This window comes from Rutilus rutilus (genome assembly GCF_951802725.1).
Source record: "Rutilus rutilus genome assembly, chromosome: 6".
Classification (NCBI taxonomy): domain Eukaryota; kingdom Metazoa; phylum Chordata; class Actinopteri; order Cypriniformes; family Leuciscidae; genus Rutilus; species Rutilus rutilus.
This window is the reverse complement of record NC_140214.1, coordinates 7,697,250-7,720,318: the sequence shown is the minus strand read 5'-3', so window position 1 is coordinate 7,720,318 and position 23,069 is coordinate 7,697,250. Positions and strand designations below refer to the sequence as shown.

General features: G+C 36.3%; 1 protein-coding gene across 35 annotated transcripts in view; it reads left to right on the top strand.

Annotated features, from left to right (window-relative positions):
- The window catches only part of mbnl1 (muscleblind-like splicing regulator 1), a 57,527-nt gene that overhangs the window by 16,036 nt on the left and 18,422 nt on the right, over positions 1 to 23,069 (top strand). For all 35 annotated transcript variants that reach the window (XM_084411614.1, XM_084411609.1, XM_084411593.1 and 32 more), the window contains exon 2: positions 3,712 to 4,318. In XM_084411614.1, coding sequence (XP_084267740.1) covers positions 4,145 to 4,318 — 174 coding nt within the window. In that variant the 5' untranslated portion in view covers positions 3,712 to 4,144. The remainder of the gene's footprint in view (positions 1 to 3,711; positions 4,319 to 23,069) is intronic.

Genomic DNA, 23,069 nt, shown 5'->3' with positions numbered 1-23,069 from the left:
GCTCATAAAAAACTGCTGTTTCAATATTAATATGATGCATATTTGAGGAGTCAAAGATCTATGCAGGGAGAGTTTGTTTTTGTTTCCTTAACAGACTAAACTCAGACTGATTTTAACCTTTAATTATAATTCCTCCATTTAAAAATCAGTCCTTTAATATCGCACTGCTGCCAAATAACAAACAGAGCCACTGGAAATAAAAATGTTCAATCAGGCATTTTTCACCAGCAGGAGCATATTAGACATCAGTACAGACGTAAATAAAGCCATGAGCCTAAGTGCAAAAAGAATGAAACATTTAATATCTCATTCATGTGAATCATTGAAATAGTTTCCACTTGTTAAAAGAGAACATAACATCCAGCTCTCCTCCCAGTGGCAAAAATGTTTGACTTTTTAATGGGCTTTGATTGGCATACTTCCAGATCATTCTCTCTCTCTCTCTCTCTCTCTCTCTCTCTCTCTCTCTCTCTCTCTCTCTCTCTCTCTCTCTCTCTCTCTCGTTCTTATTTTCTCTCCTTGTTTGACCTTGCAGCAACTTCTAAGAATTCTGTTATTCCACCGCAAAGGATTGTGGGAGATGGACGGTGACTTAATAGCCAAATCATTTAACCAAAAAAGAAAAGTTGGACCAAAGAAACAGCATCGTTATGATCAAGTGAAGACTAGGATCTTAAAGTGGGATCCAAGTCTGAGCATGAATTTTCTTTAATTGTCATGGCGATTATTCCTCTTCTCAGTAAACACAGATAACGCAGGCATGAGCCTGTTTAATGCAAGATCAGGATCACGCTGCAAGGCTCATGAATTCACATTATCTAGCAGCGCGATCGCTTACTTTTCATTTCACAAAATCATTCAGCCTATTTTGAGTATTCAGTGTTCCCAGGATCCAGTTTGCTTCCACACTGAAATCTTATCGGATTACAATATGTCATTCCATAAACAGGGCTGTGTTTTGTGTGTATGTATGTGTGTTTGTTTTTATAATGTACTTGATCCAAGGTAGCATACCAGTGCTCTTACAAAAATGTACCATGGTAACCATATTTCTGATAAAATAGTAATATTTGAAATACATTTATTTTATGCTAAGTAAATATACTACAAATACATTTACATAGGTATGTACTGTGCTTAATATAAATACTCTGCAGTTGTACTTTTGTTATATTAAATTGATAAACTTAAAATCTGCTAAATTAAACTAATTTTGTACTTACTACACTTTAGGTTTCCAGAAATGTAGTGCTGAGGTTCAACTAAAGATATACTTAAGTGCTAAAATGGACTTTAAATATCTTGCATTTAAAGACTGATATTATACAGTGATCATACTATCCTTACTAATAGTGATATTAAAACACATTTCAGGCTTAATATTAAGAAATGTGCATTGTGCAATAAATAAATTCTCCAAATAAAGTTTAATTATATTTTTTATTTCACTAAGTCTCAAGCGATATGTCAGTAAACATGTTAATGGATTTTGTAGTATACCATGTTTGTTTGTTTGTTTGTTTATAATATATTATAGAATTTTAAATATATTTAATTAATTTTAATATTTATTTATTTATTCGAATATATTATAGAATTATAAACGTATATTTAAGTTAAATTATTATTTTATTATTTGTTTACCTTGTTTTTTATTTATTTATAATATATCATATTATTGAATTATAAATATGTATTTATTTGTTTGTTTGTTTACTACTGGAAAACACTAATAAATTACTATATTTATCCATTTTTTTGAAGTGAGTGGCGCTTGCACATGCAGACCCTGTTCAGAGAGGTTTTTAGCACTTGTTGTGGATGGTTGCTAAGGTATTCTGATTGGTTGCTAGGTGGTTACTTACTGGCCCAAGTTAAAAGAGGCCACTCTCAAGTCTCTGTTATTCTGGTCTCTAGTTACACATTTTTTAAAATGTAGTCATTTTCTTTTCTTGTTTCTACGGAACTGGTAGCTAATACCAATCTTGCATGGTTTTATTAACAATAAATGGAATAACTATGTCATTCAAGTTGAAATGATGGTAGATTTTTGTAAAGGTGTCGCTTCTCACCCTCTCTCAGACTGAGCTGCTGCTCTCAACTGGCATGCGTCCGGACCATTGCTACATCTCTGCCTGTGATTGGCTCACTGCGAGTCGCGCAATACTTTAGAGAACAGGAAATGACCTCGCCGTTCACTTTCCAACTTCTCGTTCTCTGTTAAATGATACGTCACAGCTCTTTAGCTGTAGCTGTGATGTGCTATTTGGTTCAGTTTTCCTCAACCTGGACTGAAACTTAAAATTCTGAAGGGTTGCTTTGTATGTGTCCCGTGTGTGTGTGTGTGTGTGTGTGTGTGTGTGTGTTTGTATAAGACAGAGACCAGTGTGTGTATGTGTGTCAGTCCAGGAATGTGAGTGACAATGTTTTATTTGCTCTGACTAACAGTATTCTGCAGACTTCAGTGCATTTCTGGCATTTTTAGGGGTGTGAAGGATTTATGCAGCTGGTGAGAGTCTAATAGAGATCGAGTGAGAAACACAGAGAGGCAGTGAGATAAAGTGGAAGATGGGCTGCGTCCCAATTCTTCTCATGCTGTCTGTCCTAATTGGTACAATTCCTTGCAGTGAATTTTCAGAATGTGCATTTTCCGTATGCGTGGAATACCTGGATAATCTACTTCTGCTGCATCTGCCAAAATATGCAGTGTATGCAGTAATGTAATGCACCCAACTTGGCATTCCATGAATACTGGATCTATTTTTACATGAAACTGGATGAAAAATGCACAATATGTTTATTTCTGAGATGATAACGGGACAGAGGAAATAAACAGGGGTCATATGATGGCCTCGTGATGAGGAGCTCATGTGATGAGAATGTAGCATGCTAATTTGAAATGGTTATTGTTGCATAATGCATTCCATATCACATCCTATTTTTAAAAAAATAGTACGTATTATACACTATATGGGTGATTCTTCAGTTAAGGGAACTTTTTGCGTCCCCTAAGATGATTAAAAATAAATAAAAATTAAATGATATTAGCTTTGATTTTTTTATTTGCAATACGGATGGATGGATGGATGGATGGATGGATGGATGGATGGATGGACGGACGGATGGATGGACGGATGGATTGATATAATCAGACAGACAGACAGACAGACAGATAGATAGATAGATAGATAGATAGATAGATAGATAGTTTTTTTCACAGTTTTAAGGTGAAATTTGCCATACATTTATTTAAAATAAATAAATAAATGAGGACCGTTCTTTTTTTGCACCTTTTCCTGAGAACTTAATATTCATTAGATATTTATTTGTATTTATGCGTTCAATTTGTAACTTTATTAGGATTTTTCTTAATTTGTATATTAGAAACCAGAAGAAATAAACTCAGTTTCAGATTGTAATATATAAACTTTAATAAATGAATAAATGAATTTAAATTGTAAAAAAAAAAAATGCATACATACTGGATAACAATGGACTGCAAGCTAACATGTTGTTTTTGCATGTCCAACACTTATCAACAATTTGTGAGAAATATTTTGAAGACGAAGATTTCAGATTGTCGAAAGTGCCTATTCGGTTCGTTTCCCAGTGAAATAATCGAATCACACACTCGAATTATGAAAATGTTTGCTGCAGAGCCCCCAGGAAGATGGTATAAAGCTGTTTTCCCCCTCTTTTCCTCTGTTGCAGGTGGGTACTGAGTATCGTGCCCTCTCTTGCGTCTGCCGCTGCTTGGAGCTGCTTATAGTACCAGCCTCAGCTTTCCTGCCTGCTTGCTGCCCACATCAGTGAAAGACTGCCCGCACAACCCCACAATCCCTGTGACCCCGAACGACCCCTACCTGACAGAGCTGAAGTGGGCACTATTGAATCAGCCAATCAGAGTCAAGGATTTTTGCTTTGGGATCCATTACTGCAGTTCAGTTTTTCCTCGAAGCAACTTTTTTTTTTTTTTGGTTCTTTCTGCTTTGGCCTGGCGTGTATCCACGAGGAAAGAGGAGCTTAATGATCTAAGAAAGAGAACATTAGTAAAAAGGACAAACTGCTTTTGAGAAAAACACAAAGCACACCCAAGGCACTTTGGGATTTTAAGGAATTGAAGTTTGCTTGCCGCTAAAGCGAGATGGCGATGAATATGGCTCACATGCGGGACACGAAATGGCTGACGCTGGAGGTGTGTCGAGAGTTTCAGCGGGGAACGTGCTCACGCTCCGATGCTGAGTGCAAGTTTGCGCATCCTGCCAAGAGCTGCCAGGTGGAGAACGGGCGAGTCATTGCGTGCTTTGATTCACTGAAGGTAAGAAACGCCTCAGACTTCCAACTCTAGTGTGCACAGTCAGAACGTCACTGCCGTTTACATGTATTTTAGGTATATAGATATGCTGATAATTTTAAATTTTTTATTATTCTGGTTGAAATCTGAAATCTTGAAGCCTTTCTGTTCTTTCTTAACGGAGTATGCCCACTTTTGGTCACATGATTATATTTATTATTTATAATTTTTATCTTTTTTTTTTTTAAAGATTTTTTTTAAATAATCATGATAGAGAAAGGAGAGAAAAAGATGGAGAGCCCATACTGGAAAAATGTACCAAGCTAGAATAGAATTATATTTTATAATATAGATTATATTTATTATTTTCTCATTATGTATTATGTTTTTGTTTTATTTGTATGGTTTTATTATATTTATTTAACTATATTTTTTTATTTTTGACCTTTGACACATTTTATTTTGTAACTTTAAAAGAAAGGACAGGAAAAGATGACGAGAGGCAGGACTAGAAATTGTTGCGAGCTAAACTAGAACTCTCACACTTTTGTTTACATGATTATATTTTTTTCTTTTTACCATGATAGAGAGAGGACAGGAAGAGAAGTGAGACTGGAAAGTGTTGCTAGCTAGACTAGAACTCTCACTGCTAGTAGACTAGAACCGCTAGTTTAGCAGTTTTTGTTTTTAAAGATGCAAATATTCAAAGTTATTCATTCATTGATTATACATTTTTGCCAAGTTTTACTAATTTATTCATTTTACTAGTCAAATAGCACTTTTATGAGCATGAAAATAAGCAAGATTAGTTTCCATATTATCTGGCTGTATAAATGGGCCAGTGTTTTACCTTAGAGTGACACGGCTGAGGCTTTAGTCATAAATTCCTTCTTCCTACTTGGATGCTAACATGAGCATTCCACACAGTTTATAAAAATGCAAATCAACTGTACTGTAAAGCACAGTGAATTTTTATATAGGAATTTCTTTTAAAATAGTAGTCTAGACGAGTGTTTCTCTGATGGTTTGCAAGACCGTTTTGAGTGGTTAATTTTTTCTGATGCGAGACTTTCATTTTGACAAAGACATGTGAAAGCTGTTTTCTTCTGACTCTTCTGTAAACACTCTGCTCTTCTGCCAGAAAACATCTTTTTGCCATTTCCATTTCCATTTCCATAGAATGGTGCAGAAACCGGGAAGTCTAATTCCTTCGAGATTTTCCAATGGGGTTTTTCAATTTATAAGTAAAATAAAGCCTGTGGTAATCACAACTTGATGATACTTTGACATTTTGTTCTACGACATACACTGCAGACACACACACACTCCAAACTGTCTTATTTAGTTACTTATCAAAAATGTACGTTTTCAAAAATGAACATAACTGCTTCAAAATTCACGTTTTCGCTATGGGTAATTGTTGTAGAACAAGACGTCAAAGTATCGTCTAGTTATGTTTACCACAAGCTTTATTTTACACATAAAAAAAAAAAAAAAAGGTGATTCTGTATCTGCTGTCAGATGAGATGATCAGGCTATATGTCAGTGTCATTAACACATAACTTGTTAGGACCAGTTCACACAGAACACATTTTTGCAGTCAAAATTAAGAGCATACAGCAATGTAGTTATGTTGTCAAATACCAAAATTCCCAATAAATTACCTAAGTAGTACAGTATGTCATGTGTTAGCTTGGAAGGATTTGCATGCTGGTATGATGTTCATTCTATTCATCAGTATCAGTCTCCATATGTTTTATAAACAGTTTGTTTCTGTAACCTTAACCCAAAATATCACCAATTCTATATTTTTGATGACTGTGGTGGCTCATACCAACTTACTAACTAGTTTGGGACTGCTATTTAATAGCTTTACCGTGTAATACTTTTTATTTATCAGTGTTAGTGAAATTCATACAATTTATGTGTTAAGTAAAGTGGGACGGTACTCATGTGTGTTAACCATTTTTGAGTAATAAATTGGCTTGGTTCAAATTCCCCAAAATTTGGGTCGCGGCTTAATGACCATTGGAAAATGTGGGCCCCATAGACCTTATTCACAGCAGCGCCATCTTTGATTTTTAACGGCAATGAAAGCGAGGCTGTGAGAGATAGACATACATCTTTTCAGTGGGTTTTGCTGTTATTTAATGTGTTTTTGGATTTAAAACTGCAAAAATATCTTTCCAAGAAGTTTCAGTAGACAAAAAAAAAAAACTCCAGACAACATGAGCTGTGGAAAATGATTAGGAGCTTTATACAGCTTTTTACAGCGGGTGCCATTGAAAACATGGTCTATCCCTCACAGCCTCACTTTCATACCTGTCATGCCTCTGCTCTGAATAAGGTCTATTGCCAAACCAGTTGATAACTACTGGTCTAGGCCACAAGACTTATGGGAGGAGCAACACGCCAATGTTGTTGGCGTGATTGAAACTGTGATGATCATTGTCACTTAAAGACCACAAGTCTTATGTAGAGTAAAAGAGCATTTTCTTGACCTTTATATGACTGGAATCCTCAGCATTTTGCATAGAAGTTCCTGCAAACTCTCAAAGTTGCAAAACATTTCAACAAATGTCCAAATCCAGGTCTCTGAGAGGAGAAGACTAAACACAAACTGATTATTCTGTGCTTTGCTGCCTTTTAATGACACACTGAATCTCTTATGTTTGGACAAGACTGAGGATGAGGTCTTATGTGTGGAATTACCCTGGTGAGATGGTGCTCGAGCGTTTCTGCTCAGCGCTGCTCTTTTCTGCAGTTTTTCAGTTCAGTTCCTCATTTGGTCAGAGTCAAAGAGACACTCAGCACAGCTTATGTACTCTAAAACCACCAGCACCCGAGCCTGGACGAGCAAGACAACATTAAGCTCTCAAAACTCCAAAAGGTTTTGGAGATCTGGTGTTCACGATAATGGTTTTCATTTCATTTTGATAATTATATGGCTATATTGTATTTTTAAACCCTTTGAGTATTCAGCAAAAAGCCACTGGTATTAGTACAAATCCCAAAAATATGAGAAATATATATATAGAGAGAGAGAGGCCGTTCGTGCATGCGTTTCCGTCATTCCCATTTCATGTCCCATGTTCTGAACGGAGTATTTGCTCTCTCCAGAACAAAATCCTCAATGATGAACAGGCTGATACCAACTGCTAACTCCACAGAGATCTGATCCTCGTCCATGAGCCCTCCGCTTTTCCCTCTAATAACACCAAAAATCACATCCATCAGTGCGGACCCCAAGATCGGCCCTCTCCGAAAGTCTGAGTCAACAGAGACTGAAAAGTCTGTAATGCCTAGCAGAAGAAACTCGGGTTCTCACAACTTTCTGCCATTTAGATGAATCTACGGTTTGGTGTTTAAAGAAGGAAGACGTAATTCTGTTACGACGAGATGTTTGAAGCGCTGGATGATTGTTATTTTAAGTACTGGCAAAAAAACTAAACGTGCTCAAGTTTACTCGTTTTATTTTATGTAATTAATACAATTTTATATAATCATTTTTAGTATATAGATACATATATAGTAAATATATATAGTGCATAATTAAATTAATTTAATTAATTTAATTCCCAACATATGAGTGGAAATAAAAGTAAACTTGTCTTAACAAGGATGTCTAAAAGGTTTTTCCAGTAATGTTTAGAGCTTAAGCTTTGATAAATGAATTATGAGCTATGTTACATCTGTCCAGAATGAGCTTCTGTGAAGTTCCACCAATCCATTACTCTGGTTCATATCGTCCAGTGTTTGGCTTAATGTGGAGCTACTAAATTATTGATGTAACTAAATATATTTAAATATTAAAAAGACCACATGTGATAAATTATTAAAATGTCTAAATATGCTGAAATATTAAAAACATAAGTTATGAGTTTATTAGCTGTTCATTTGTATCACCTGGACTTTTCAAACAACTCCATGTACTCTCTGTGTGTGTGTGTGTGTGTGTGTGTGTGTGTGTGTGTGTGTGTGTGTGTGTGTGTGTGTGTGTGTGTGTGTGTGTGTGTGTGTGTGTGTGTGTGTGTGTGTGTGTGTGTGTGTGTGTGTGTGTGTGTGTGTGTGTGTGTGTGTGTGTGTGTGTGTGTGTGTGTGTGTGTGTGTGTGTGTGTGTGTGTGTGTGTGTGCGTGCGTGTGTGCATGACCACTTCCTTCCAGAGCAGTAGGGAATGCCACTTTGTAATTTTCCATCTATTTTTACACGGCAGGAGAAAAGCAAATACGCGCACACACACACACTGGCAGGGGGGTTCAAGCTAAATCTCGGGTCTGCTGGGAAACTGTGGCAATGTTTCAGGTGTTCCCCTCCACACACACACCAACCAATATATTTGTTTATGTTAGACACATCCAGTAGTAGAGACACTTTCAATAAATATACAGCATTTACAAAAAAGTACTGTGGTATGGTATGGTTGGTAATACCATTAATTTTTATGTTTTTCTAAAATACCTGTTTTAATACATTTTAAAATATAACTTATTCTTGTGAATGCAAAGCATCATTACTCCAGTCTTCATTATTACATGATCCTTCAGAAATCATTCTAAATGCTGATTTGCTGCTCATCAATGTTGAAAACAGTTGTGCTGCCTAATATTTTTGTATAAATGTGATAGGTTTATTTGAAAGAAAAATATTTTGTAACATTATAAACTATCTAAACTATAAACATTATATATTACTGTCACTTTTGATCCACGAGTCCTTGCTGAATAAAAATATCCCAAACTCCTAAATCCTTACTGATCCCAAACTTTTAAATGTTAGTGTATTTTTTTTTTTTTTATATATATATATATTAAATATATTTCTTACAATATTATTATATTGTTATTATATTGTTATATGATAGTTATAGTATTTAATAAGTATATATATTAATGATTATTATTATCATTACTATTATCATTTTACAGCACAGTCATGGTATATGTAATGATTTTTCTGGATAAGTAAAAGAAAAATTATATATACGGTATTAAATAGATTTCCAGTTGCTTTTGAGTAATTCATTACATTAATCTCATTGCATTAACCTTTGCAAATTCAAACTAAAGGACAAGATCATTTGTTACAATTAAAAATATATGTTGTCATACCTCACAGCTAGAAGCCACAGTACTGTTTTCTAAAGGAGGTTGAGTAAAAACAGACGAATCGTGTGAAGATTTACTGTGAAAAAAGGCCTGTGAGAGCCGTGACTCTAACGCTGGCCGCGTGTGTGTGTGTGTGTGTGTGTGTGTGTGTGTGTGTGTGTGTGTGTGTGTGTGTGTGTGTGTGTGTGTGTGTGTGTGTGTGTGTGTGTGTGTGTGTGTGTGTGTGTGTGTGTGTGTGTGTGTGTGTGTGTGTTTGAGAGAGAAAGAGAGGTAAAGATCTAAAGAAATTGTTTCAGTGCAGATGTGAACAGAAGAACATTGTCGTGTATGTGTGTGTGTGTGTGTGTGTGTGTGTGTGTAACAGCTCTTTTGGCCATGTTGGATCATGCTGGCTGGATGAAAAGCACACTGTGAGGCTGCTGACGCTGACTGCCAGACACACACACACACACACACACACACACACACACACTGCTCAGCTTTATCTATCATCCTTCCATCTGACAGAATGATAGATCTGTTATCTCTTCCTGTATAAATATCTCCAGACTGGCAGAGATAGAGAATGTGACACAAATTAAGTAAATAAAACTGACAGAAAAGGAGAGCTTTAATGTGGAGGAAAAAGGAACCTGTTAAAATAACAGGGATTTTCAGAGAGAAAGAGAGAGAGGAACAGCTATGAATTCGGTGTTGTTTTACACTTTTGCTTCAAGCGAAATGGAAGATCATAGAGTGGAAAAGTGGCTTTGAGTAAAGCTGACGTGGGTGAGAGATGTTTGAGCCGACTGGCCAGTTTCCTCATCTCTAACAAGAAACAGGCCAGCCATATGGTCCGCAGAAATGGCCACTGCAAAACTTTTGGCGGGAACAGAGAAACAGGAAGATCTAAGTGTGGGTCAAAACAGACCAAGTAGGTGCTTCCTCATCCATGAAAAGACCACTTCATGAGGCCAGAGAGCATTTATCCCGATGTAAATGTCCCTGGCTTGTGTACAGCTTATCAGTGTTTGTAATTTTGAAGTGGAAAATGGTTTTGTCTGGTCAGAATGATCATATTTAATGTCAAAATTACAACTGGGAGCTCTTTTTTAGACCCACTTTCCAAGTCATAGAGATTTATTTGTAAAAGTTGAGTACAGTTTAATTTATATGCATTTTATCTACTATTCATGAAGAAAAGCGAAAAGTTTGCCAGAAAATGCTACACATTTATAGATACTATGAGGCGACAGACAAAACTACATTTCCCAGGATTCTCAGCTAAATACACTTTTTACACACCTAATGCGCATTTTTGCTTTGCATTTTGCTGAACTACTGCTAAAAAGCATCATGTTTTTGAAATTGAAAAGAAGAGAGCAATCAAATCTGAAACTGCCAAACATGTACATTTTACTCTGGCTAAAATCACATTACCTCATATTTAGGAATATGGGAAAATATATAGTTGCCCTACATTATTTCCCACTGAATATTCTGATTTAATCACAAATAGACTATTTGGGGTAATTTTTTCCTCTTTTGAATAAATTACATTTTAAAATATATTTAAAAAAAAGAAAAAAATATTTTAAATTGTAATAATATTTCACAATTTTACTTTAAATTAAACCATAAAAAGATCTTACAGACTCCAAACTTTTCAATGATAGTGTACATCACTGTTTCAGTCATAGTAAGGATGTTTCATATGTTTTTATGTGTGTCACTGCATTATGAGGGCAGCTCGCAGCTTAATGATTAGAGCAGACTGTGGATGGCCTTCTTTCAGATGATATAATTAGAACAGGTATCACATGACTAGGCATCTAAAACACACTTATGCGGGAACACACACACACACATAGTCATCAAGAAACACAACACAACTCAAGTATCTATGCTCTCAACGATGTGTATTTGCATATCATGCAAATCATTTGCCTGAATATAGTCAAATATGCTTCGCCTTCCCAACAGCCCTCACAAGCTCAATCCGACAGAGGTGAAGTTGAGATCAACCAGTAGTAGAGAGGACCAGCACTCCCCTTTAACGCGTATCTCTCCATTTTGGCTCGAGTTGTGCAATTATATGATGTACCAGAGGGCTCTTCTCATTTTAATGGCGCTGTTTGCTGGTAACGAATACTCCTTTGACCTTGTTCAGTCAGACAAAACGAATCTGAATGCTGAACAGGATGTTCAAAGCCGATGTAAAATAGCCGATATTTGTACACCTGCAACCGCACATCAGTTGAATTCTGTTTTGTACGTTTATTTTATATAGACTACATTTAGTCTATGAACTGAATTACATAGTGGCATATTTATTTATTTTGTTAGTATCATTATTAATTAGAAACTTGGGCAAATTAGCGTGAGAGCGCAATCCCATAAAAGAACCAATGGAAGTTGAAAGTTCCACTGACGACACGCACATTAAAGAACCGTCCCAGTCAGATCATTTCCACAATGACCAACTCAATCTACCAAGAGCAGCGCAAATTAACGTCTGGTTTAAGACGTGCTTTTTTGGGAGGCGTTAGGTACTGGCGCAAATACTGGTAAATTGACTAGCGCAAACCTTAGTAAATCACCTTGCATGATTCATTTAAATGCTCTCCTCCCATAAATGTTGCATCTAAAAAGGGAAACTCCTATAAACGCATATGCAATAATATGCAAAAACAACCCTGCTCATTTTTCACTGCTTGTCTGTAGTAAATCCCGACAGTGTTTTTTTTTTAAAGCAAAAAGAGTGTTTGCACTGGCGCAAGCTGTTAGTAAATCTGGCCCTTGGTTACTTAGGTTGGTGCTGGTCTGCAGATCAGACATTTTCTTACATTTTTATTTTAATTTCAGCTATTTGAATGAGGATTAGCCATTATATATCACCATCATACAATGTAGTATTATAATTTTTTTATGTAGCTTTTTTAAATTGTGAGTCTATGGTTTTTAGAGAACTTCTAGGTGTCATTTTGTGTAGCTAGCATCACAAAAACGTGTTAAAATAATGATTGTTTTCAAACAGGTTTCCTGAACGCTCCCGCCATCTGCCATTGGTTGGACAAACAGATTGCCCCGCCCCAAACTCACAGCATTGGTTGAGCTCATGTTGCTGTGTGGGAACGCAATAAAATGACACACTTCAGCTTTAAACCTAAATTGATTTGGCTGTAAGGACCTTTCAGGGTTAGCTTAGAATTCATCCATCAATCATGAACCTGCCCTTGTTCTATAAATCAAATAGAACAAGGCCAAGATTACATGGGGACAACAGAAGAATACATTTACAAAGGCTAGATGCTGAGAAAAGATGTTGTTAATGGGATTTGTTTTCAATGGCGAGGTGTGGAAGCCTGAATCTCAGACGAATGTTGCGCTACTTTAGTGATGTTGCATAACATTATAGACATTTTTTGACATGATCCTGATGTTAATTGCCTTTTAAGAGCTTTGCATTGTTATGTATGACTTTACCAGCTTCAAAACTGACGTCTGCAAATCCATTAGCAAAGTCTTCTTACAGCTAATGGACTCAGTCTTGGCAGCAAATAATTTAATCTGGATTTTCTTGACTGGAGATGCCAAATGGCAACTAATTCAGAGGGGTTTTTCTTTTTTCTTAGATGGTTTTACACCTTTTTTTTTTTTTTTTTAAGGAAGGCATCTATGATTATATATCAGCGACACATGGCTGAATGTCCCTGTCTGCCCTCTTTTCAGATCGACCCAATGCCTATGATGATTTCAGTATAGGTTCAATATGTTTTCTCCCACAAGCTTGATACTCTTAGGGAAGAAAAAACACAAATAGCACACCTTTTATATCTTTATTTTTCTTCTTTTTTTCTAGAGAACAATGGGAACCTTTTTTTCCTAGAGAAAATGTGAATTGTGCTTGCCTTTGCATTGCAGTTCCTTGGGTGTTTTGAGTGGTTACTATATAGTTATTTACTAGCTTAAAGTAAAAAGAGACTGTTAATTTGAGGTGTAATCAGTTAGTAAAACTAAAAGCGAACTAATAAAGAATTGTGTTTTGTAAAGAAATAAAGCTGAAATAAAATAAAATATAAATATTAGATTAAAAATTTAAAAACATTTTAGAATGCTTTGTCAACAAACAAAAATTTAAATAAATAAGTTACATATAAATATAAAAAACTAATAAAATTGACAAAATTACTAAAACTTTAATTAAAATTAAATTGAAAACTTACATTTAAATACTTAATACTACAATATTATATAAATAATACTAAAATCACACTGAATATCATTCACAAATTACTTCCAAATTATCCAAATTATCTGAGCTATGTTTTTAAAATGTTCTACATACATTTAAAATCCCTGAATTATTTGTTAACTTGAGGAACTGTAGGAAAAATATCTTGATGCTTTGATACTGGAACATATTTCAGCTGAGAACCTCTGGGCTTTTCTTGCAGAACAATATTGAATAATAGATTGTTGTTCTTATCTTGTTTAGTTAGCACGCAAGTTTCTTAAGGGAGTTTGTTGCCTGGGATCATTTTATAGGAGCTGATCTTGTACGTCTGAAGACCTCAGCGCTTCGGGAATATTGCTCCCAGCGCTCGGCCAAACTCAATACAGAAGTCATCGTGGCGGTCGGGTCAATCTCATGTTGCACACACTCACGGCTTTTAAAGCTCACGTCATCTCTGACCCCGTATCAACTCGTGCGTGTGTGTGTGTGTGTGTGCGCACGCACTCACTCTCTCTGTATTTGGCTATTTTTGACACCAAGCTTACATTCCAGAGTCTGAGACTAAAGGGTGAGGGTCTTTTTAGTTGTGTGTGTCTCGCTCTGTTTACATTTCGTTAAGTAATGGCAAACACACAACACTCTTGACAGGGTTTTTACTACACTGAACACCTATTAAAATCAAATCTAAACATTATTCTGCTACTGAACTTTAAAGTCAGTTTAGTGCACTGAGACACTAATGTACGACTCCATCTGTTAGGTTTACTCATAAAGTTAATGAGAGCTCTTTAATATTTGAATTGTTTCTCTCAGCTATCAGATTTAAGACTCTTTTTTTTGTTTGAGAAAGTGTTTGTCTTAAACTTTGCTGTAAAGATACCAAAGTCAGTCTACAGTATCTATCCATCTGTCTGTCTGTCTATCATTCTGTCTGTCTATCTATCTAAGATAGATAGATAGATAATGTCAATGTCAATGTCAATTTTATTTATATAGCACCATTAATCACAACCTAGGTTGACCAATGTGCTGCACAATAAAAACAAGACAAGACAATTCAATATAATAAAATAAAAAAACACAATGCAATACAACTTCCTCATTTATTATATGCCAAAAAAATATATATAGTTTTTAACTTTTAAAAACAGACAGTGATGATGCAGATTGAATACAGATAGATGTATCTTGTGCTCAGTGGTCTTGTGTGAGTAATGTGTGATTACAATAACATTAAGCAAATGCAATCCACCTCAACACACTCGACAGCCACTGGAGAAGGGGACTGAACTCGTCTCACCATGTATGGAGACAGAACCGCGAATGCCCTGCCGCGGCCGGACCGCTGTTAGCAGCACACTCATGGAATGTACACGCACAGAAAACACAGACACACTGGGCATTCATTAGAGAATAAATGACTGTTTGAAAGCATAAACATGGGCGCAGTAAATCCACAGAGGACGTTTTCATTTCTGGACCAGGCCATAGTAACGAGCCAGCACTGAGATCTAACACACACACACACACACAGAGCGTGAACACAAACAGCAGACTGAGAAAACTGTTTATCTGACATACTGTCCTAATGTGTCATAACAATCATCTAAATCCTGCCTCCTCCCCCTCTCTTTCTCTCTCTCTCTTGCTCTTTACCATAGCTCTATCATGATTTTTATGGATATCTACCAGTGCATTACGTTTTAGTTTTTTTTTTTTGGACATGTACCATGGTAGTACCGTAGTATTCTTTGAATCACCCAGAGTTTAATGTAAATAACATGCTACATGAACATGTTAATCATTCAGTCAAAGGAAGCATTGTATTACCAAGTATAAAAAGATAAGGGCTTATATAGTGGGCCAAGTTGTCTAATATCAAAGACTGCAATCCTTGGTATTTATAGTTTTCAGTCACATGACAGTCATGGAGACCTGGAGGGCAGAGCATCCATAGACAATTTTCAAAGTTTCAAGCCAGGAATATTTAGATCACCTCTCAAAAGAAGAAGAAAACCAAAAAAGATATGTGAACAAACTGTAAGTAGTGGGTATTTAGCATAATGACAGAATTATAAGCTATTTTTGTAGGCCGGTCATTTTAGACCGGGAACACCAAGTGTGACTTTCTTCCATTTTGTACAAAATAAAAGCATTTCAAAATGAACTTCCTGGTTAAACATTAAAGCACACTAGTGTGATAAACAGTGCAAATTTTTTCCATATTTTGTTGAATGTGAAACAAATTATCCACAAATGATGCTTTTTTTTTTTTTTATACTGAGGTGCATAAGCTCAGATCAATGAGGCCTACAATCAATCAGTTTAATCAAATCCCGTCCTAATTCAAAGAAAACAAGCTGACAAAAAAATTGAATCAATATTTGGTAATAATAAAGATTTACAAGCAATTTTTAAAAGGTCGGTCATTTTTGACCGGGAACACCAAAGGTGTTTCTAGATTTTCAACACAGCTTTAGTACATTAGTTATTACTAGCGCGAAGTGGAGGAAGCCATGTTTAGCCTAACTACAAATTGCCATCTGATACTATGGTATAATACTTTTTGTAGGGTGTATACTGTAAGATTTAAAAAGAAATCACACACCACAATTTGCTGTCCCAAAAAAAAATAAAAAAGGTTTGCTCAAGTGCAAAACACTCTGAGTGTCATGTTGGTACTGGAGAACATGCACATTAGTTTTAAAAACTTTAAACCTTAATTGGCCCCTGAAAGAGTTAGTTAGACAGCTTATCAGGAACACCCTGACCCTGACCTATTTTTGTGTGTGTGTGTGTGTGTGTGTGTGTGTGTGTGTGTGTGTGTGTGTGTGTGTGTGTGTGTGTGTGTGTGTGTGTGTCGCTGTAAAAGAGAGATTTCACTGCTGCGTGACTCAGCTTCTAGAGAACTCTGGAATTGGACCCTGCACTTCCCGTAGAACTTAACAGGCTGAGTCATCAAAGCTCTGACTGACAGGAAATGCATCAATCATTAAGAGGGAGGGGTCACCGAAATGCATTATTCATTAGCGCGGTGACCGCAACACACAAACAGTACTCGTGAAGCCCTCCATTTTAGGGGATACAATTCTTCTCATATCACATAAGCAAACAAAATTAACTTTGCAGTGCCATAATAAGCAAATCATGCACATTTTGTGTTTGTGAAGCATCATATTATAGGTGAAATGCATATAATTACAGACATTTTTGAGGTTGTGCGCGTGGGGTTCTTTAAAAACACACGCACACACACACAAGCGATGGTACAGATGTGACCAGCCCTCCACAGACTGTTTGCTCAAACCTCGTGTCTGTCGTGGTCATGGTTTCCTAGCAACAGAGCCCTCCATCTAAGCCCAGCTCATTCTGATGTGTATTTATGAAAAAGGATAGAAAACACACTGAATTCAATTATCAAAGCCCTTGAATAACGAAGAAAGAGAGAGGAAAGGAGTGCTTTTTTAATGCTTTTATCTTTGTAAATGAAATTTATTTACATGCACAAACTCAGATAATGCATTTTACAGAGTATGTAGTTATTGATTATATCTAATTTTGATTGGGCAATCGTCATATTCGTATCCATTTAGTTCTTTATTTGCTAAGAAGATGCAGGTTAATATACAGTCAGCTGGACATTATCCCAAAATAAACTCCTTCAGGATGAAACAAGATCCTGATCAACATGTGGTTGTTTATTTTGCGGTAATAACCGGCGGTCTGGAGGCTACATTGTCTCACATGAGCTATGTTTAAAATGCAATATGAGCATAGTGTTTATGTATACTTAGCAATTTATACTCCCTACTTTAAATAGTATGTGAAATTGTATGCAGTATGCAACAGTAAACATTACACGCACTAAAATTATTCTCACATTACCCCACTACGTTGCATATTTTATCCAGCAAATAGCATCAAATTATCTTGTATTTTTAGTCCAGGTTTGTTTAAAAATCTATTATCTTTTGGCAGTCTGATGGAATAATAAGTAAAATTAGAATTTACTTCAATTTATAAATGTAAGGAATTATTGACGACGGGGCCATGGATCATTAGAAAAGCAAGCAAAGTTACACTTCAGGTGTGCAATATTTTTTAATAATTCAATGGACCAGAGTCAATTATTCCACTTATACTACGGTTACCACTCTGCAAAACATTATTATTATTATTTATTTATTAAGGACCATGTACAATTTCCAACATAAATGTTACCATTTGATGCATTGTACCAGAGTTAGCCACAGGCTAATTTACATCTGCAGTCCATAAATCATTGTTCAGATGATGTATTTCAAGACATTTGTCAGGTTTTTGCCCTTAAAGCGCTCTTGTGTGCGTCAGGACTAATTTCTAATGCATCTCATCCCACAACCTCCATTGCTCAATCCAAAACGGAGCCATGACGGAGTCATTTTAGAGCTAGTAACTGAGGCTCGAGCCGTTGATAGCAGAATAATGCAGTTATTGGAAAGAGAGAGAGAGAGAGATTAAGTGCATGTGAATTACCTATTTTGTTTGGCAGCAGTGTCTCTACGAATAGAGAAACTGTAAATGTATCTGCTTCAAAAACAGTGCCGTTATTACCTCGCTTGTGAGAAATGTCATGTATCTTCTAAATTGTTAAGCTATTTTACTGATATTATTGTCAGAGCAGCGCTGACAACACGTTTCTGTGCGAGTGTGTGTCCTTACTGTATGTGTGTGTGTTTGAGTGGGAGAGAGAGCGGGAGAAAGAGAATAAAACGTGATTGTGTCATGGAAAAAAGTGGAAATAATATGTCGTTTTTATCCTGTTGTTTACTATATTTATTTGCTTGGTCAGTGTCGCTGTGGGCTGTGAGGATCTTTGAAATAACTGAAATCATTTGGGAAGTGATATGGAGCTGTAATGTGGTCAAGACCTGCCTGGAACTACTTTAGCCGTGCGTTTCCCTGAAAATAATTTTGCACACCTTAGAACGTTCATCAGATTCAAGTATTTTACAGCCCTGTAGTGTATGTATGTATGTGTATATATATATATATATATATATATATATATATATAAATGATGCAGTACATATATTTACACACATAAGTCTTTAATAATTAAGATTTTTTAAAGTTTCTGTAACAAGTCTGTTATGCTCACCAAAGCATTTATTTGATCAAAAATACAGTAAAAATGGTAATATTGTAAAATATTATTACAATTTAAAGCAGAACTTGGTAACTTTGTTAACTTAATAAAACTGTCTAGAAATCATTTGGATGGTTAAACAACCTGTTCTGGTGATATTGGTGACTTTCCCCGCTCCCCCCAGCGTTCCCAGGCGGAAAACCAACCTTGCAAATTGGGGACTACCGTCCCGGCAAGATGGAAATTGGAAGTCTCATGAGAAGCGAGAACGAGAACGAGCGCGAAACACGAATTGCTTAACAGCAATTCGACATAAACACACACGCATGTATGATGTATTACCAGATTACCCACCTCAGTAGACATAGCTCCACACGATACAGTTGGCTTGCTCCGATCAAAATTGAGTTTTTACGACCGTGTTGTGAAATATACGCCCCACAGCTGTAGGGGGAGCTCGTGGGGAAAACATGCGACAACAAAAGGGAAAATCAGCGAAGAAGTGACTAGAGTTCGCTAGAGTTGCCGAGTTCTCCTTTAACAAAACTGTTTTCTATTTGAATATCTTTCCAAATGCAATTTATTCCTGTGTTGGCAAAAGCTGTATTTTCAGCATCATTACTCCAGTCTTCAGTGTCACATGATCATTCTGAAATCATTATAATATGCTGATTTGACCAGTAGTGAGTACACACACACACACACACACACACACACACACATTTTATGCACCATATCTAATAATAATAACTGTAGAAAGTATTTAGAACAGACCAAAGATGCATTTAAGAAGCCCTGCACAGGACCTGAAAGAGATCACGCCGACTTTGAGGGTAAAGGTGGGAGGAACGGATAATCCCGTGGAGACTATACGGATAATCCCGGGATTATAATCCTAATCCTATGTCACACTGGACAGCTCACATTGCTGCTAATCGGCTGTAGCGCCCTAAAGCCACTGTGAACACTGTTAATCCTGTTACTGAGATCCACGTAATCTCACGCTGATAAGGTAATCATACAGAGAGTTAAATGTGTCACATACACCAGTTATTGCCTACATGAGGGACCAGCCAATGATCTTCATGTCTTACTGAAAATGTAAACGTACTTTAGTCTGAAACGCATGGTATTGGGTTTAAGGGATAGAAAATATCATTGTCTCAATAGAAAAGTCCCCAACATCTATGTATGGAAGTAAACGTATCTGAATGACGCTAATTACGGCAGACAGCTCCGTGACCTTTGACCCCCTACCCTTTCGCTCCAGATGAGCCAGGCGTGTGGTCGAGTGAGATATGTGTAAGTAAATCTTGACAGGCGTGAGACAATGACAACAAACGCGCTCCGTGAGAGCTCTTGGCAGTGTCAGAAGGGGCTGTGCATCGAGGAAAAAATAAAGAGGCAAAGAAACTGTTAACGAGAAAAGAGTTGGCACAGATGACCAAGATCTGACTCTCTCTCTCTCTCTCTCTCTCTCTCTCTCTTTCTTTCTTTCCCCGGCAGCCACAAAACTGTGGTCAGAGATGGAGCGAGAGGTGGACAGTGCTCAGAAGAATATAAACAATATGGTGTAGAACTATCAACACTGTTGTGGGTGGTTGCTATGGTGTTGCTAAGGTGTTCTGAGCTGTTACAATGTAAAACCAGTCCACTGATCTGAACCTGCCGATTGCTTAGAAAAACGATGGCACATTTTTCTTCAAAAGCCGCATGATTTGAGGTATCATTCATATCCTTGGCACAAAATCAGTTCATTTAGTTTCACACCAAGGTGTAACTAAATGAGTTGAATTAAACGGGTCTGTTTAAATCACTAGCCCTAAATATGAGCAATAGTAATTGCACACATTTCTGCCACATAAGAAAAAATAAGTGCGTTGGTAAATTGTGACAAAAACTGTTATGAGATAAAAAGCTGAAATCATGACTCTATAGGCTATACATTATGAATTATATCGTAATTATAACTTTGTATCTCATAATTTTGACTTTTTGTCATATTTGTATTACAATTGACTATTTATCTCATAGTTTGGACTTTTTGTCTCAATAGTTTTTGTCGATTTCGACTACATCATTATGACTTGTATCGTAATTATGACTTTGTATCTTATAATTTTGACTTTTTGTCTTATATTTGAATCTCATAATTTTGACTTTTTGTTTTCTGCATTTCAACATTACATCTTATGACTTAGTGTCTCAATAATTATGATTTACCAAAGCATGTTTTTTTTTTCTTATGTGTTGGATAACAGTTTCTATAAGAATGAATTCACTTCATTAGTGAAAAGGAAGAGCAGGACTTATTTCAGTAATATACACGCACAGAATGAAGGGAAAATAAATCGCTATTGAGCTCTGACACGCGCACACATTGTAAAACATGTCCGACAGAAAACTGTAAGTCAGCACAAGCACAAAGGGACTCTGTTGCTGAGGGACAGCAGCGGCTGACACTATACACAAGGATGAAACCTTCCTCTATCCCCTTAAAATCACACACACACCATTATTTAATCTGTGCTAATAATTGTATCCACATGCCAGTGACACTGCATTTATACATTTGAATATTATTTGATTCCCTGTAACTAGCTGTTTATCATGTTAATCCTGCAAGTGAGCAATGCAGTATAACTGTTTTTTTTCTGTCAACTTCAAGCTAAACTCATTTTGTATCATGTTATAGAGACTATTGGCAGAAAAAATTGCCTTTAGACTTCTAGATGTCTATCTTATCCTTTTACAGTCAGCTAAACTTTCTGAAACTTGAGATGGGCTGAGTTGATTTTTTTCTGGAATTTCAGTCCAGCTGTTAAAGGGAACGTCAGCAAATCAACGAGGAAGAGAGGACGTTTCTGGTTATTTGTTTAATTTAAAGGGTCAGAGAGGGTGGATATGGTCACGTAAAACTAAATCTCTAAGAACTAAATAATATTTGATGCAAGAACCCTTTATTAACACTGACACTTAAAAAAGAAAGAAATTAGTTTCTTGAAGGGAAAGTTCACCCCAAAAACTATCCTCATTGTTTCTGTCCTCATTTACTCACCCTGAAGTTGTTCCAAACCTGTATACATTTCTTTCTTCCTTTTTTTTTTAAAGAATATAGGTAACCAAACAGTTGATGGACCCCATTGACTTCCATTATGTAAAAAAAAATATTGTGGAAATAAATACCGACATTCTTCAGAATATCATCTTTTGTGTTCAACTGAAGAAAGAAACTCATACAGATTTAAAACAACTTGAGGGTGGATAAATGTGGACAGAAGTTTCATTTTTGGGTGAACTATCACTTTAATTGTTTTTTCTTTCTTGTTTTACAGTAAAACGACCACTTTGACGCTTCAAAAAGTTCATAAAGTGATTGTAAAACTAATCCATTTGAATTGAGCGGTTTAGTCAAAATTTTCTGAAGAGACTCAATCGATTTATGTGATGAACAGATTTAATGTAGGCTTTTATTCTCATATAAACATTGATCAGTGAACATAGACAGAGGCTCATCTGTACCTGCTTGACATGCGAGAGCAAACCTCATTGGTTCTTGCGGCAGCTCAAACGTGCTGCGTAACACAAGAATGAACCTCATTGGTTCTCACACTGCTCAATATGGATTAGTTTTACGATCTTTTTAGCCTCAACTAAGGTGATGCACATACCCTCTATTTTTTGGAACAGTGCTTATGTTGCCATATGCAAGCAGTGACCTAAACAACCTGCCATACCAGTGCGCTCTCTCTCTCTCTCTCTCTCTCTCTCTCTCTCTCTCTCTCTCTCTCTCTCTCTCTCTCTCTCTCTCTCTCTCTCTCTCTCTCTCTCTCTCTCAGCTGTCTGTTGGGTGGCCGAGTGACGGTCAGGAATGACTTTCTCTCTAGCCTCTCTGATTTCACTGACAGCGCTGTCTATAATGCACTCTGTCTGAGGATCCTGTTTCAATTCATTGCATTTCCTGCAGTGCACAACTGAAGGTTTTTCACTCCTGTGAAAAAAAAATACCAACAACACATGCAAAAAAAAAAAAAAAAAGAGTTATATTAGCACTATATACTGTAACCTCATGAACTTGCCATACAGAGTTATATTCACTCAAAATGGAAGTATAGTTATGGGTAACACTTTACAATAAGGTCTCATCTGTTAAAATTAGTTAATGCATTAGTTAACATGAACTAACTATGAGCAATATATTTTTACAGCTTTTATTAACCTTTGTTAACAGATACAACTTTGATTTTAATAATGTATTAGTAAAGGTAGAAATAAACATTTACTAAGATTAATAAATGCTTTAGAAGGATTGTTTATCGTTGGTT